This window comes from Etheostoma spectabile, chromosome 7 (genome assembly GCF_008692095.1).
Source record: "Etheostoma spectabile isolate EspeVRDwgs_2016 chromosome 7, UIUC_Espe_1.0, whole genome shotgun sequence".
In the NCBI taxonomy this organism is placed as follows: Eukaryota; Metazoa; Chordata; class Actinopteri; order Perciformes; family Percidae; genus Etheostoma; species Etheostoma spectabile.
In genome coordinates, this window is record NC_045739.1 from 31619004 (window position 1) to 31633282 (window position 14279).

A 14279-nucleotide genomic window follows, 5' to 3' on the forward strand; every position below is an offset into this window, starting at 1 on the left:
GCTGCCAACCATATCGCTGCTCCTTGTATAGCTTGTATAGTTTGAAAGTTCTTTGGCCTGCGCTGGTGTAACCACGAGTGTTTATGTTGGCCCCGTGTGGACCTCCATCCTGTGTGTTGGCTCGGCTCGTCTCCGCAACTTAATGGCCCGTGGGGCACTGCAGGCCCCTGTGGGCCCTATCAGAAGCAACCAGCCATCCAACCAGTGAGTGCTCCTCGGCAAGCCCGATTAACCCTGTCACCCCCTCCAAACCCCCCATCAGTGAGTCACACGTGCTATGACTCAACACCCGCAGCTGAAGGTTACACCTTACCCCCACCGCCACCCTCCATCCCTCACTACCAAGCCAGCCTCACATAATAGGGCTCAGTCTAACTTATGGGACTGGGTCTAATCTGATTCCAGCTCAGGTTCTGCAAAAACAATTATTCAACATCAACATGTTGTGTGGGGAGGACTGTATTACCTTCTTACCGAATTGGATTTGGATGACAAAGTCAACACTAACAAGCACAAACGGAGCTTGGTAAAAACACCAACCACTATATGAACTGAGTGTGTACCGAGAACGTGTCCATACTGTGGAGGTCATCACAACTAAGGGAATTAAGGCTGTGACCAGCGATTATTCATCTGCAGATATATTTTTTTTTATATTATTTTTTGAGACTTTTCCACCTTTTGACAGGGCAATTAGGTAAGAAGGGGTGGGGGGAAGACACATAGGCAATCGCCACAGGTCGGATTCAAACCCTGGACCTCTGCGTCGAGGCATACTGCTCTACCCACTGAGCCAACCCGGCCACTTCAATTATTTTTTAATTAATTATAAAAAACAACGTTTTGCCATTATGTCAGAAATTTACATTTGGCTCAGTTTGTCTGTTTTTTCTTACTGTCTGTCAGCAGGATTACATAAAAACTCTTGCCCGAAAGTGTGTAGCAGGTAGAGGATGGATACCCGACCCGAGCCCGACGGGACCCGACGGTACCCGACGGTACCCGACGGGCCGGCCGGGTTGGAACAGATTTTTAGAAAGGATGCTCTGGTTCGGGTTGGGCTCGGTCACATCAGCGCGATAAGGCATTGAACATCTTGAATTTAAAACAGCTTATTATGTAGGTAATGGCGCTTGTTGCCCCGTGTGCATTGATGCGCTCATCTGTTGACATTTCCCAATGCCTTCCTACAATTGCTTAATAAAAGCGTCTTTCCACACAAACAAACGTACATGTGTCATTAGTATGAGAAACAAATGCGATTTTAACTGTGTCGGACGCGGGCCGGGCTCGGACAGAAAAATCTGGCCCGATCCGCACTCTAGTAGCAGGGGCCAAGAAAGAACCAGTTACATTTTGGAGCGGATCTCAATAACGGGGTGTATACACCATTTCTTTTCACTTTCGGTAACATTGTTAGATGGGGCATTTATGCTGCATTCATGTGGTGTCGGAATGATCAGAAAAATGAGTTTCCAGCTGGGAAAATTCACACTGCATTACCGTTGTGAGATTGGCCGTGCCTTGATGGAGGTCTGTGTTCTGCCAATTATTCTCTCCATCGCTGTTTGCTGTATAAAATGTCAGCATATTAGTGAAAGAAATTGTGAAAAATCGTAATTTTCCAAAGCCCACGGTGATGATATCAAATAACTTGTTTTTACTGTCCAGCCCAGAGATATCTGGTTTATTATCATAAGACAGAGAAAAGCAGAAACTCCTCAAACTGGAGATGCAGTACTTCACTCTGGCCTAACCGGTTATTATTGAATTTATTATTGTTCATATATTTTACATGCTAAGGGCCTCAATGGCAAACGGTCCCAGGAAGTTTACTGTATTAGTTAATATCAACAACTCAACACAAATGGTATTTATCGTAAATTCGTAGGGACAAGAACAAACTCACACGTGTGAAATCATAGAAGAATCTAAATCTTTAGTTTTAATTGTTCATGTTGTAGGATTCTGTGAACTTCTTGTCCCCTGGGCGGGGAAGCCCAGTCTTTTCCAGGCAAACTCATGTTACCAACTCTGTTATCCTTTTCCCAGCTGGTCCCGGTCCTCAGCCAGAGCCTGGCTTCTCCTCCTGTGGGCCCGGCTCCAAACCCCCAACTCGGCTCCAGTTTTCACCTTATGCTTGCTGCTAGGTTCAGCCCTAACTTTTTCACCTGGTGGCGGTCACAGTGGCTAACAGTCACCTTTACCAGCTACGTCCTCAGTGTAGGAGCTTGACTTTTGCATTAACACCATCACCAGTATTGTGCTCCATCAACAGCATCATAGCACTTTGCTCATTTGAACCTCTCTGGTCTCCAGCACAACTCCAAGTGGAGCCTGCTTCATGTATTTCCAAAGCACACTTGAAAAAAGCAGCAGAACATATTATTGTACGCTCCAAAACAAAGATTGCCAAAACTCATTTTACCTTAACTTACACGTAATGTTATATGACAAGTTTATTTAGTGCTTTTGTCAATCCTGTATTTCTTTCAAATAATTGAATAACCTTTTAAAAGAGCGAAGAGGGTCTAATGAAAAATGCTATGGAGTTGCATTATGGCAAATATAAATTACATCAAGCTTTATTGAGCAACTAAAAGTCAAGATATCTTGGCTTCAACTGCTCAAAATCCTCTTTTTTTTTGTTTTATAAATGTGTCTTTCTGGAAGTGCAATATTAATGCTGGAAACCCCCTTTTAACCTACAAAATGTCAGGAAATATTCCTTTCTCAGAGTCTTCAACGATGTGTACAGGTTGCTTTTTTGTGTAATCAAAAGTCCAAACTAAAGAAATTCAATTTACTGCAAATGTAGAATATAAAGTGAAATATAAAACCGATAAAAGCAGCAAATCCTCACAGTCAAGAATCTGGAAATGGAGAATGTGTTGCATTCTTTACTTAATTAATGACTTACATTGTTTATTAATATTGTTGGTAATTCATATTTTTTTGTTCCATTGACTGTATGTAATCGTTTCAGTCCCAATCTCATTATTTATTAAGGACACTGAGGGGAACGGTAGCATTTCCATTCAGTCGGTGTGTCTTTAGTAAAAGGGAGAGCAGCAGTAGTGACTTAAGGAAGATTCAGAGGCGTATCCCATTGGTTTAGTGTTTGAAATTGTAGTTGGAGTCAGTGAATTCATAAATCTAATCAAAATAAATTTGCGAACAAGCTGCCCGAGAATTTTGAAGATTGACTCCAGCGAGCATCCCTCCGGCCACATCCCTTCTCCTACCTTTCCGGTCCCAGTGAACCAGCTCCATCGCTGGGTTCAAACCTGGACTTCCACACCCCGACCCACCTCCAGCGCCGGCCCCTGTCCCTTCAAAGCCGCCCTGCGCTGCTATTTTTAGCGGCGCTGTGTCGGTGCCGGCGTGGCTCCAGTGTGCCTGGTGCTGTGCTAAAGGCCTGCATGGGAGCCGTAATGATACGGTGTCTCCGTCTCCCTCCCGGTGCTCAGATAGAGATTGTTTAAACAGGATCCTGAGCCGGGGATGGGTCCCATGACAACTCCATAAATATTTACCAGCAGCAGCCACGCCGCTTCGCTTGAGGAGCGCTCGTCTGCAGGCTACCTCTGCAATGTTTTTCTTTTGCCCTTTTTTCCGTTGTCTATCGTAACTGTAGTATGTGTTGTTTTTATGATTTTCCTTTGGATGTTGTTGATGTCTAATTTTTTGTGTGTGTTACTAGCGCTGCTTTCACCTTTTTTTTTTTTTCCTCACACATCATCATCTAGCAGGAATGTCAGGATGTCCTGTACGTTTGCACCACATTGTATGTACAGTACACATGTCACATGCTGTGGTAAACCCATTACAAGACGCAGTGAAATACACGTCCGCGTAGGTTCAGTTCAGCACTGGGACATGTTAGGACAAAGATGAGGGCATCTGAATTCAAAGCTTTTTAAGACTTTTCAAGACCTACAGTTTCCTTAAAACACGCCTTAGAAGATTTACAAAAGTCTCAGATATTTTCTCTTGCCGGCAGTAAGCAGTAATGTTTTAATTAAATGTTTTAGTATCTGAATGCAGGCTGTCTGGAAACTATATTGTCTGTACTGGTTTTGCATCAAACTTCATTATACATGCTCGTGAAACCAGGTATTACAGGTATTATATTCTGTAGTAATAAACAGTAGTGTAGAAGGTATTCAGGTCCTTTTGATACGAATACCACGTCTGTTTTAAGGAAAAGTCCTGCAGGAAACTTATGCTATTCAAAGTAGAAATTCTCAGATGTACAGAAAAGCTCATTGGACTCATATCAACGCAATACGAAGTCCGCCATTTTGAATTGAAAGTTTGAAATTTGAGTGGTTTTGGCCATTTCCACATGTCGTACTTTAACAAACTCCTCCTTGAGATTGCATCTGATCAACTTCAAACTTGGTCTGTGCCATCGTAAGACCTTTTGAGATGAAAACTTCTTAAAGGAAACACTTTTCGTCCTAGGGCATGACCGTGGTGGGGCGGCCATTTTGTGCATTTCGCCATTGAAACAGGAAGTGGGTGTAACTAGACTGTGCATTGTCCCATTGGCTTGAAACTTTTCAGGATTCATAAGAGTCCAACCTTGAGGACATCTAAAGGCAGATATTGGCTCAAAGTCATAACGCCCACTAGAGGCAACAGGAAGTGGCGTGTCTAAATCATAGGGGGCGGACCAAACCATGACCAATGAAAATGGACCTCTGCTGAGTTCAAGGATTTTTATGATTTCCCAGCGGCCGCGGGTTCAACGCCGACCCAAAGCGCCACAGGCCGGAGTCGAACCCGCGGCCGCTGCGCCGAGGAGTAGACCTCTACATACAGTATGTCCTCATCATTTAAACTTTCATGTGTTTTGTGTGCAGTTTTTTTAAAATCCTTAAAGTTTGTGTTCTTAATGTGCTTTCCTATTTTTAAGTTTGTGTCTCCTATGCATTTGTTAAGTTTTATGTATTTTAAAGGCTCATGCAAATTAGCTTAGGCTAGAAATGCTGTGGTGTGTGTGTGGCATTAGTATATACTACCTACTTATTTGTCCCCATACAAATAAACATGAAATAAAATAACTAGTAACTAAAGCTGTCAAATAATTGTAGTATAGTAAAAAGTACAATTTGTTTTCTTTTTTCCTATGAGTGAAGAAAAAGTGCATTTGTACTGAAGCACAGTACTTGAATAGATAATAATAATAATAATAATATAATACATTTTATTTAAAGACGCCTTTCATGGCACTCAAGGACGCCGCACAGGGAATTCATAAATTAAGAACAGCAAAACAAATACTATACAACAGCAAAACAAATACTATACAACAGCAAAACAAATACTATACAACAGCAAACAAATACTATACAACAGCAAACAATACTAAACAGAAACAATATATACAACAAAAAAAACAAAACTATACAACAGCAAAACAAATACTATCAACAGAAAAACAAATACTATACAGCAAAACAAATACTATACAACAGCAAAACAAATACTATACAACAGCAAAACAAATACTATACAACAGCAAACAAATACTATACAACAGTAACAAATACTATACAACAAAACAAAAAACAAACTATACAACAGCAAAACAAATACTATACCAACAGAAAAACAAATACTATACAGCAAAACAAATACTATACAACAGCAAAACAAATACTATACAACAGAAAAGGCGGAGCAACAGACATTTAAGTGGAATAGGCAGTTATAAACAGATGTGTTTTTAGTTGTGATTTGAAATGGGGAATGAATCAATGTTTCGAGTTGGGGGGGTAGTGGGGTTCCAGAGACGGGAGCAGAGCGGTCTAAATGCTCTGCCCCCCATGGTGGTGAGACGGGCGGGGGGACAGACAGGTTATGAGAAGAGGACTGAGGGAGGGGAAGGGAGTGGGACGCTGGAGGAGATCAGACAAATATGGGGGGGGCAGGTTGTGGAGGGGCCTTGAATGCTAATAGAAGGATTTTGAATTTGATACGGAACTGGACCGGGAGCCAGTGGAGCTGTTGGAGGACAGGTGTGATGTGGGGATGGAGGGGGTTCGAGTTATGATGCGGGCAGCTGAATTCTGGACCAATTGGGAAGTTTGTGGAGGGATTTGTGAGCGAGACGAAAGGAGAGAGTTAAAAAATCGAGACGGGAAGTGACGAGACTGTGGACAAGAATTGCACTTGTTACGTAGGTGGAAGTAGGCAACCGGGTAATGTTTTTGGGACATGGGTTGAAAGGAAATGTGCTGTCAAGGTGACACCCAGACTCTTAACCTTGGGGGAGGGTGAGACGGAGCAGTTGTAAATTGTGAGAGAAAAACCGTCTGTTTTGGAAAGAGTGGCTTGGTGCCAATGAGGAGAACCTGGGTTTTATTACTGTTTAAATTTGAGGAAGTTTTGGGTGAGCCAGATTTTTTTCAGAGATGCAATCCGAAAGGAAGTGGGCGGGAGAGGGACGGGGGTTTGGTGGAGAGGTAGAGCTGGGTGTCATCGGCGTAACAGTGGAAGTGAAGTTAAATTGGCGGAAGATATTGCCGAGGGGAACAGGTAATGATGAAGGTAGGGGCCCCAAAACAGAGCCCTGGGGCACACCTGAAGTGACGGAGGAGGAATGGATTCACAGGACTTGAGTGAATGAAATGTGTGCGACCAGAGAGGAAAGATGTAACCAGTCTAACGGAGTGTGGGTGATGCCAATGGAAGATAGCCTATTGGAGGGTGGTGGACAGATGGGGGCAAATGCTGCACTCAGGTCGAGGAGGAGAGGATGGTGAGGACCCAGAATCAGCTGCCATGAGGAGTCTTTGGTGATTTTGATGAGTGCTGTTTCAGTGCTATGGAGGGGGCGGAAACCGGACTGGAACGTTCATACAGGTTATTGTGGGATAGGTGAAATGGAGTTGAGAGGCAACTTTTTTTTTCAAGAATTTTGGAGAGGAAGGGAAGATTGGAAATAGGACGGAAGTTTTTGAAGTTGGAGGGGTCGGCACCAGGTTTTTTCAAAATAGGGGTGATGCAGCAGTTTTTTTAAGGGTGTAGGGACGGTTCCAGTGGTAAGGGAGGATGGATGATAGCAGAGATGAGGGGGGGCAAAGGGGGGGAAGACAGGGTTTAAACCCAAATTGGGTGGGGAGGGGATCAAGTTTACAAGTAGATGGCTTGGAATTCCGGGTGAGTTCTGTGATTCTGAAAAAGTGGGGAGACGGAAGGAGGAGAATGAGGGTGTGGATGAATGAAGGTTATCTGAGATGCTGAGGTGAGGGATTGATCCAAGATGCTGGTGGATGTTCTTGATTTTTTCTGTGAAAAAGGACATTACCGAGTTGCAGAAGGAGGTAGTGTACAAATGGGAGGGAGAGAGTCCAGGGTTTGGGGGACATTGTTAAGTAAGGAGAACAGTGACTTGGGTTTCCCTTTTTGGCCGTGATTATTGTGGAGTAGTAGTTGGGATTTGGTGCTGGCAATAGAGTCCTTGTAACGTAGGATGTGGTTGTTGTACATTTCTTTGTGAAAAGTGAGACCAGTTTTTCTATGGGACGTTCAAGTTGCCGACCTTTGGCTTTCATGAGACGCAGATCGGGGGTGAACCAAGGGGCGAGACGGAGAAAAAAACAGATCTGCTTTTTAACGGTGCAAGAGAATTTGGGAAAATTATGGAGTCCAGTGTTGAAGAGAGGACCAGATCATCGGGGTGGAGAGATTGTGAGTGTCAGGAAGGCGGAGGAGTGGATTGTTGAAGTGAGGGTGGCGGGGTTGATATCTTATGTTCCGAAAAGAAATAAGGCGTGGTATTTTTTTAGATGGAGAGACTGAGTTTCACTGTAAATGGAGGAGAAAAATGGTCAGTTTTGGAGAGTTCATCTGCTGTAAGGCAGATGGGGTGACCAGAGCAGCAGATTAAGTCCAGAATATGTCCCTTTGGAGTGTGTCGGAAAAATGGTATGTTGCTGACATCCAAAACTTCTAAGCAGGAGGTGAAGTCTTTGGTGAGAGGCAGGTTTTTAAATTTTCCATGTGTAGTAAGTGATTTTCATTCCAATACTGTTGCGAAATGGATTAAGAAATGGCTGAATTGAGTTTCCTTCCTTCCTTTTTCTTCCTCCTCCTCCGACAGATGATGGCAAGATCTTTCACGGCAGCGGGGTCGGAGACGCTTTCGGTCCTCGATGCGTCAAAGGTGACATCATGGGCTGCGGCATCATGTTCCCACGAGACTACATCCTGGACGGAGAAGGTGAGGGCAGAGGGTTCAGGTGCTGCAATTACACCGTCACTCATTAAAGTGGTTGGTGCGTCCGTGGGAGGCTTCGTTCTTAAACCTGCTTATGGTGGTTTAGCGTAAGGCAACAGTTGGTCTTAACAGTTTATTGTGTTGCATGTGGGAAAGAAATTGGATGTGCACCAAAATCCCCCGCAGAGAAAACAGAACAGTCACTGAAAGGGGAAGCTCTAATCCCACCACACCCCCAATCATTTCCATGAGAGACATATATAGTCTTTCCTGCTCTCTGGTGGTTTTAAGACATCCGTTTTACAGTATATGACCAAATCTTTCATAACATCTTGGAGACAGCCACTAATGTCATCTAACCTTAATAAGTACTGTGTGTTTTATGTCCTCTGCTCTTCATTCACACTGTGCACTGTGTCTTCAGGTGACGTGGACGACTGGGATCGGCTGGAGGTCCGTCCAGGTCACGCCGGCGTCCAGAACATCCTGTACCTCAACGACGAAGAGGAGGAAGAGGAAGATGGGGAAGAGGCAGAGGAGGGACAGGAAGGCAGGAAGGTCACGGTGAGGAAAACACAATATAAAAATAATACATAAGATTCAATACTTTTTTTTTTGCCGTGCAACTAAGTTGCTAGGAATTTATTGCAGTGTACAAAAACAACAACAAAGCATTCACATTCATAGCAGGACAGTCAATACCTGTTAAAACACGTAAAGACACATATAGACAAAAAAACACACCCACCCACAAATGCATATAAAATATGCTGAAGGGCACTCTACAAGTCAGTGCAGTCGAGAGTTAGAAAGTGTCCGTGAGGTGTTGTTGTCGTGTTGAGGATCCGTTGAGTAGATGAATGGTTCAGTACTGTTCATTTGTCAAGTAATAAATTCACACAGGAGTATACAAAAACAGGCTTTACCATGTGGCTATTTCATTAAATTACCAGTAAACATGCTCTATTGTGATATATATTGTTATGGAGATATAAAAAGTGAACTATATACAGTTGCTTATTCACGCACAATGCAAGGACAGAGCAACACTAGCTTTCATTTGGAGTCGTCTTTCGGTCCACGTGATGGATGTGACATATTTACTCTTTAGCTGCTAGGTGCGACATTGTGCGCACAGGCTGGTTGCTAACTTTGTGTGTCTGTTGTTTGGTGCTGAGCATGTAGTGTCCACATGTTTTTAGATGATGGTGGAGAGCCATGAAGGTGACTGGGTCAGCTTTGGCTGCACTGTAAGAAGTAGAAAAGGTCCTTATTGTTAAAAAGGAATACTCTAACATTTTTGGAACTTGAGAACAGTGATAACTGTGATAATTCAATTCAATTTTATTTATAGTATCAATTCATAACAAGAGCTATCTGGAGACCCTTTACAGACAGAGTAGGTCTAGACCACACTCCAGAATTTACAAGGACCCAACAGTTCTAGTAGTTTCCTCCAGAGCAGCAACAGTGCGACATAATAACGATCTTAGCAGTCTGTGCTGAATGTACGCTGTAGCTACACGTAGCTTTGGACCCTACGTCCTACCCTAGTCCTCCACTGCTTGTAGAGGAACAACTGGCTGGTCCACACAGTATTCCTGGCTGGGAGGAAAACGTGCTCTGGTTTATTGTCATTTCTTTAAACCAATCACAATCGTCTTGGGCGGTGCTAAGGGTGTGTCCCTACAAAATAGCCACAGGAAGGAACTTGTTTTGGTGGAACATGTGTACGTTTAAAGGTAGTTCAGTGGTGCAACACAAAACTCCAACTGGACAGTTAACCATATTCTATCAATATAGACTACATTTCCTCATACTTTCCCTGTTTCTCCTTGAAATCAAGGAGAGGGTTAACTTGTCTTTGCACAGCTGTCCGACCTTGAGCACAGGGGAGACACTTTGTTTCTCCGTCTTCACCTCCAGTTGGTACGCTAATCCCCGTCACTCTCTCTACCACACACTCCCCACGCACACACACACATTCCAGCTCTACTATTCTCTTAAAGAGATCTGCTAGAATGACGCAGACACACCAGCGCGCATGCAAGTATATCCATCCTCACAGCGTGGCAGGCTCAGCGTAGAGCCTACCCACTACCATACGTCAGCCAGTAGTAGTAGTAGTAGTAGTAGTAGTAGTAGTAGTAGTAGTAGTAGTGCAAGGAACAACTATCTACTCAATATTTTATAATCTTTCGGTCTTTGAAATGCCAGCAAATTGCAAAAAGAAAAGCTCAATCCAGGTTCCCTGAGTCTAAGGTAACGTCTTCACATGTCTCGTCCTGTCCAACCAACCGTCCAAAACTCTTAAGACTTTACAGTCATAGAAGAGTAGAAGACAATAGAATATTCACATTTGAGTAGCTGACGCCTATGCATTTTGGCCTGGAAGGTGACTTGAACAATTAATAGATTATTAAAGTTGTTGATTAATTTTCTTTAGCCTGACTAATCATCGCAGCTCTATTTCACAGTTCGCCATACTGTACACGCATGATACATCGTTATATATCAAATCAACTCAACTTTATTTAAACGGCACTTTAACACAGTTGATCCAAAGTTCTAAACACACACAGCAAAACAAAACCAAAATGACGAAACAAACACAATAGACAAGAAGAAAAACTGAGTGATGATAAATAGTATCAATATTAATAATGATTGTAGTGAAAGCACAAGTTACACAGTAGCTATAGTAACAAGGGTTAGCTTAGGCACAGTACATAGATATGCTTCACAGCCATGGAGTATATAGAGTGTCTACAGTCTAACTAGTACAAGGCTGTAGGACAAATTATTGTATTTTAAATGTGATTTTCTTTTCTATTTTACATAACCCAAGCTTAGCAACTTGCATCACAATGATAACGTTCATATTCTTGTGTAACATCACTCTTACCTTTTTTTTTTATATATATATATATATATAAATATTTAAATCCACCTCTTGCTGTTACGTTTGTCCAGGAAGTCACTTTACAACGCTTTTTTCATCACTGTGGTTTTCACTCTGTCTCCACTCTGCTAACTCGCCCACACGGTCTTGGTACTCGAGGTCGGGGGGGGGTCACCGAGTCCCGACTTGCACCGGTCACGGAGCGTGTGCAAGTGCACGTAGTACTGAGATCCTAGTCCCACTCGCCCACCCTCTCAGTACTACGTGCGCTCGCACTCCCTCCGTGACCGGTGCAAACAGAACAGGCCGAGTCGTAATCCAGGGACCTGTTCATATTTTTTCAGCAGGACACATTACCCTCAATGCACTGCTCCTTGACGTCCCAGAGGTCTCGGCTGCACGTGTGTGCAGGTTTCGGTGTTGTTCAAACTAACGGCGCCTGTTGCCGTTTCACTCACCCTTCATCTGTAACTGAATAGCGGTTAAGCCTTTTCTTTTTTCGAGTGGGTGGTGCAGTCAACGTTTCTTAAGTGACTCAGTGATTTATCGAACACACACACACACACACACACACACTCCACACTACTTCACTTGTTGCTTTAGTGTGTCGGTATTTGCTCTCAGACTTGGAAAGAGGCCCTCGGTATTAGCATTGAGAAAAAAAACCTTGTTGATGTTCTTTTAAGAACAGCTGGATAATGTTTGATCACGTGCTGATTTAGCAGAGACATGTACTGTAAACACTGACTTTTTTTCCTCCTCCGAGAACACAGACATTACACTCACGTATTTGTTTAACGATATTTTCCAAACTTCCCATAATTCCTGTTTACAACTGGCACACTGTGTGCTCTCGAATGAGGTTTGTATTCCACTCAGTCATTGTCATGATGAGACATTTCTTTTAGGAGTAATTGTTCCAATACAAGTGTATTATTATGAGTGTGTTTTAACTCCCTGTCGCCCTCCTGTGGTCCTGCAGGTGTTCTTCACGAGGAACGGGAAGCTGATGGGCCGGAGGGAGATGGGGCTTCCTCCCGGGGGGCTCTACCCCACCGTGGGGATGCTGAGCAGTGGGGAGAAGGTCAAAGTGGATCTGCATCCGCTCAGTGGATGAGCAAAGCGCAGGGCCTGGACTCGTGATGCCCTGCATACAGCTGGCTGCCCTGTAGAGCTCACCGACGGTAGCCTAGCACGCTGCTAACACACGCAAGAACCCACTCCCATTCAGCTGCACACATTAACGCCGCTGTCACCGTCGCCTCTGCTTTTATTTATAAGACCTGTACATTCTCACAGTCGTCACAGAAACACAACCAGAGCGTCCTCGTGGCCGCAAGTAGCACAGCGGTCGTACACGAGCTGGGTAGCTTACAGCACGCAGGGATAGACAGCTGCACTTCCAAGCTAAGAAAACAAAAAAACCTCCTGGAAGATATTTAACTGTTAATTCTATGCAATGTGTACTGCTAGCATCCTCCCATCTAACCGCCCTCTGCATGCAGTGTGTGTCTGAAACACGGAGCTGTTAGTCTGGCACACTTGGTTTATTTCATCTGTCACGACCCCGAGCAAAGCAGAGCGAGGCCAACAGTTGTGCCGAGTCAGAGCTCGTTGGTGGTTTATGTTTCAATATACTCGCTCGCTCTCTCTCTCTCGCTCTTTCTCTCTCTCTCTCTCTCTCTCTCGCTCTCTCTCGCTCTCTCTCTCTGTGTGAGGCTGCCCTCCTGTGAGCGAGCAGGGACCTGCTGTTGCCCCACCTCGCTGCTCCTCCTGGAGCTGGCTGAAAATGATCTGTGGATCCGTTGCAATATTTCAGAAAATGCATCCACGCTCATTATGCACGAGATTATGTTATGAGGATTATTACAGGTTTGGCAATCACAACCTCACATACAGTAAGATGCTGTTACTCAGCAGCGTCGGATAACCGAGGATGGATGGTGTTTTTATAGTTCCATAGAAACATAAAGAACAACATATACAAACATGCCAGGCTTATTTCTACAAGGGAATGTGCAGAATACACATTTGAATTAATCTTGTACGTTCAAAGTTCAGGGAATGCGTTTTGTTTTTGCACTTTGGGGAGGCTGGGGAGATATTTAGGGCCGACGTGAATACGGTGGTGGTGGACAAAATTAAAAATAAAACCCCTTCCAGTGTAATGCCTTCTGATGCAACAGCACAATCCATCAGCCATAAAAGGAACCAGAACATTTTACTCCAAACCTTGCTGTTGTGTTGGATTGTGTCATACTGTTAAATATGTTGGTGTGTTTTAATATTTTGTCCATTGGTTTGACTTACTGAGCATGTTTGCCGTCAGTATGTAGGATTATTCCAATCCTCACTCTAAAGTTTGAATTACGTGATATTCTGAGGTTTAGTCTGCTCAAATTAATTTGATTTAAGAGAAGTATTTCTCCATTATGCCGTAAGTGATGTAGAATTAACTGCTGGGTGTTTTTTGAAGCCTAGGACAATCATGTTTGATTGCTGCATGCTGGTCTTAGTGTGTGTGCACAGCGTTGGACAGCTGCACCACAGGCTCGTATCTCAGAGACCGTTATCAGCTTCCTGCTCTCTCACGTCTAACCCATCACCATGGTCACCCATGCACCAGCATAGGATCACCTTGGACTTCAAGAAACTGGCGTTAACATTATTCACTATTTGCTGACATTTTCTAGACCACATGGTTATTTTTCACTTGAATTAATCTTTTATTTAACCCTCATGTTGTCCTCATGTCAAATTGACCCGTTTTCCTATATCAATGTTCTTTTTAATTCCCCAAAATAACATGATTGATTCCAACGCTCTTTGCCAAGTACAAATCTCTACTTTCATTAATTTTGGGTCTTATTCTATTTTATAGCATTTGAAAAACAAATTGAAGTGGTTGTGAAATTGTATCGAGTAAATGTTGACATATTCCAGTCTGTAGTCTAAATAATTCCTAGTTTATAGTTTCTAATTCTAATTTTCTAAACTCAAACAATAGGTATAATTTCCTATAAATGAGGTTTATTGCCCATAAATTCTAAAAAATAACTGTAAAACTAAAGTTAATAAGTTAGTGTTATGTAGTGTTAAATGTAAAAAAGGGACAAAAATGTAAGAAAAAGTTAAAAACATCCATAA

At 43.2% G+C, this 14279-nt stretch overlaps 1 protein-coding gene across 1 annotated transcript in view; it reads left to right on the forward strand.

The window, feature by feature from the left end:
* spryd3 (SPRY domain containing 3) overlaps nucleotides 1-12525 on the forward strand; it is a 54368-nt gene extending 41843 nt beyond the window's left edge. Inside the window, exons 9-11 of the mRNA XM_032522178.1 lie at nucleotides 8114-8233; nucleotides 8655-8794; nucleotides 12115-12525. Of these exons, the coding sequence (XP_032378069.1) occupies nucleotides 8114-8233; nucleotides 8655-8794; nucleotides 12115-12249 (395 nt within the window). The 3' untranslated portion in view covers nucleotides 12250-12525. The remainder of the gene's footprint in view (nucleotides 1-8113; nucleotides 8234-8654; nucleotides 8795-12114) is intronic.
* The last annotated feature ends 1754 nt before the right edge of the window (nucleotides 12526-14279 follow it).